The 2,734-nt window shown below is 49.8% G+C and overlaps 1 protein-coding gene across 3 annotated transcripts in view; it reads right to left on the bottom strand.

Moving 5' to 3' along the window:
- The window catches only part of MSH5 (mutS homolog 5), a 30,496-nt gene that overhangs the window by 5,843 nt on the left and 21,919 nt on the right, over positions 1-2,734 (bottom strand). For all 3 annotated transcript variants that reach the window (XM_006875584.1, XM_006875585.1, XM_006875586.1), the window contains exons 12-18: positions 2,103-2,231; positions 1,740-1,812; positions 1,474-1,583; positions 1,171-1,251; positions 846-933; positions 421-610; positions 178-304 (exon numbers count right to left, since the gene is read on the bottom strand). In XM_006875584.1, the coding sequence (XP_006875646.1) occupies positions 178-304; positions 421-610; positions 846-933; positions 1,171-1,251; positions 1,474-1,583; positions 1,740-1,812; positions 2,103-2,231 (798 nt within the window). The remainder of the gene's footprint in view (positions 1-177; positions 305-420; positions 611-845; positions 934-1,170; positions 1,252-1,473; positions 1,584-1,739; positions 1,813-2,102; positions 2,232-2,734) is intronic.

Here is a 2,734-nt window from a genome sequence, read left to right on the forward strand (position 1 = left end):
ATATAGTCTGAGACCCTGATAGATACTCAGAGGAGAAGATACAGAGTCCACATGAGAGATGGAGAGCAGGAAGAGAAGGAGCCTATTAGAATAATAGATACCTGGTTGGCTAACAGGTGGTGGGATGAAGAAAGTAGAGAAGATGCCAGAGGCCTCAGTTGTAGGAATTCTCCTCACCTGTTTGAGGTATATGCTTTTTCCTGAGGAGTTGGGTCCAGTGATGACTTTGACCCTCCCACTGTCCCCACCACATTCTGCAGAGTTGGGCACAAAGGTTCGTGCACAGAGTTCCATCAGAGGATGTCTACAGTGGGTGGAGAGACACCACATTCTAGGCCTGTGGGCTCAGGTACATGAACCCCTTAGAAAATGGGGTCTTTGGGTTCCTTGTACCTATGCCTCCACCCACTCTGTTCTCACCTGCCATTCTGGATTCGCACTCCAAGGAGTCTGGAGGAGTAGTGGGGCCTCGAGTAGCCATAGTCCCGGGCAGCACTGGCAAAAGCTAGCAGGACATCCAGGCGGGAGGCAAGGTCCAACACCCGGGTCAACACAGCTGCCCGTGTCAGCACCTGGCACTGCAGCTGGTACATCAACAGGGTCTCCTGGTCTGGGAGTAGGTGAGGGAAGGAACTGTGGGTTAGGATCAGGGGAAAGTGAAGCAACAACAAAGAAACCCACAGAGGAATCTGGAAACAGGCTTGCAGATATAGTCTGAGACCCTGATAGATACTCAGAGGAGAAGATACAGAGTCCACATGAGAGATGGAGAGCAGGAAGAGAAGGAGCCTATTAGAATAATCTTAAATTGCTTCCCACCTCCCCAACCTCTTGCTTTTCCTTACCCCGGATTTCACAGTGGAGGTCCCCCAGCAAAGCATCCAGCTCCTTGGTTCGAGCACTACGATAGTGCAGCTTCTCCTCTGACAGAAACTGTACACAAGAGTTCAAAGTTGTAGACTCTGCTCCTCTTGGTCCTCATCTACTCTTCCACATTTTAGCCCCACCTCTAGCTTCCCACCCAACTTCTCTCTCCTATGTCTCAAAGCTGATGAAAATCAAAGTAAAACTACAGACGACAGATCACATATTGGGCAGCCGAGTGTGAGGCCTCCCTCTGTTCCTGATTCATTTTCCTTACCACCCTTTTACACAGGTCAAGAGTCTCACCATGAAGTCCAGGCCCTCAATCTCAAAGTCACTGGCCTCCACCATGAAAGGCAGGCGGGGAATAGAAAGAAGGAAACCAATCTGGGGAGAATACATAGACAATGCAGAAAGTGACTGACTGCATCTTTTCTCCGTAGAGTAAGTCCAGAGATCCGCTTCCCCCTCAGGATGCTAAAGTCACTAAAAGATGTTGGTGTTCTTCAGATTCTCCCAGACGTTTTCTTATCTACCAGTGTGTCCCTCATAAACCTAAAGTCTCCCATAAAAGACTCCTGGCGGTCACACCTGGCCTCCTACTCTCACCAGAGGGATGTAGATGACACTGCACGAAGGAATGCGGTCGTCTAGAGTCTCCAGCTCCTTCAGAGCGACCTCTGTGAGGAAACTGGGAAGTCCCATCAGCTTTCGTTTTTCTAGGAGGGTAGAAGACACAGAAGAGAGGCTGACTCGCTCTTCCCGCCTGCTTGCTGTGATGATCCCCAATTATGGTGAATGTCCGTCCACAATACCCCATCAGTGAGTAAACCCCTGTCAGGGCTCACAGGCCCATGTGTACACCCAACACTCACTCTCGTCAATTTCAGGATCTATGTTGGGGAGCACAGTGAAGCGGTTTTCAGCAAGGCTGCCCTCAAAATCCACCTGGGAAGAGAAGAAGTCCTGATGCTTTGCACCCCAGTACCATTGCTCAGTCCTATTCCTCAGCCCCCCCTTGGACCCCAGACTCCCTGCACAGTCCTGGCTTCAATCCTACTCCTTTAGGCACATCCTGATGTCCTGCCACCTCCTCCCATTCTATAGTCACTCAACTGACCTCAAAGTCTCCCATACTTCCCGTTTCCCACATCACCCAGACTTCAGTCCCTCCCCATTCTTCAACCCTACTTCTCTCTCCTTCCCCCCATGTGCTCTGCCTCTTTTCTTCCACTCACCACTTTCCCAATGAGGCTGGCGATGTGGTGCAAATCATCAGAAAATTCCTGGGCAATGTCTCGAAAAAGCTGGATGGACTGAGGCAGGGAGCGGCAGGCATCCCTCAGTCCCAGGGCACTGTACACAGTCTGTGGGGACAGAGGAAGGTGGTCCATACCCAGGCTGGGCTGAAGTGAGGGGACAGGGATGGACTAAGACAGACAAAGACCAACAGAAAAAACTTAACAAAGAGCTCTTAAAGGCAAAAGATACAGACAGTGGGAGAGGAAATGGCATCTGTCAAACTCTGGGCCAGGTATTACACTAAACACTGAGGTTTACAAAAATAAGACACGGTCCCTGTCCCAGAGGAGCTCATGATCTAGTGTTGTTGTTGTTGTTAAGTGCCATCAAGTCAGTTCCGACCCATAGCGACCCTGTACAGGGTTTCCGAGGGTGTAAATCTTTACGGGAGTAGAAAGCCTCATCTTTCTCCTGCGAGAGAGGTAGAAATACACTCGAAAGATTTACAAATAAGGTGTCAGGTGCTTTGACAGGAGTTTGCCCACACTCCCAAGAGGAAGAAGAAAGATAAATGGGAATATGAAACAGAAGTAAGAAGGGGCTATAATAGCACTGGGGTAAGAAAAAG

Source organism: Chrysochloris asiatica, unplaced genomic scaffold, assembly GCF_000296735.1.
Source record: "Chrysochloris asiatica unplaced genomic scaffold, ChrAsi1.0 scaffold00333, whole genome shotgun sequence".
Classification (NCBI taxonomy): domain Eukaryota; kingdom Metazoa; phylum Chordata; class Mammalia; order Afrosoricida; family Chrysochloridae; genus Chrysochloris; species Chrysochloris asiatica.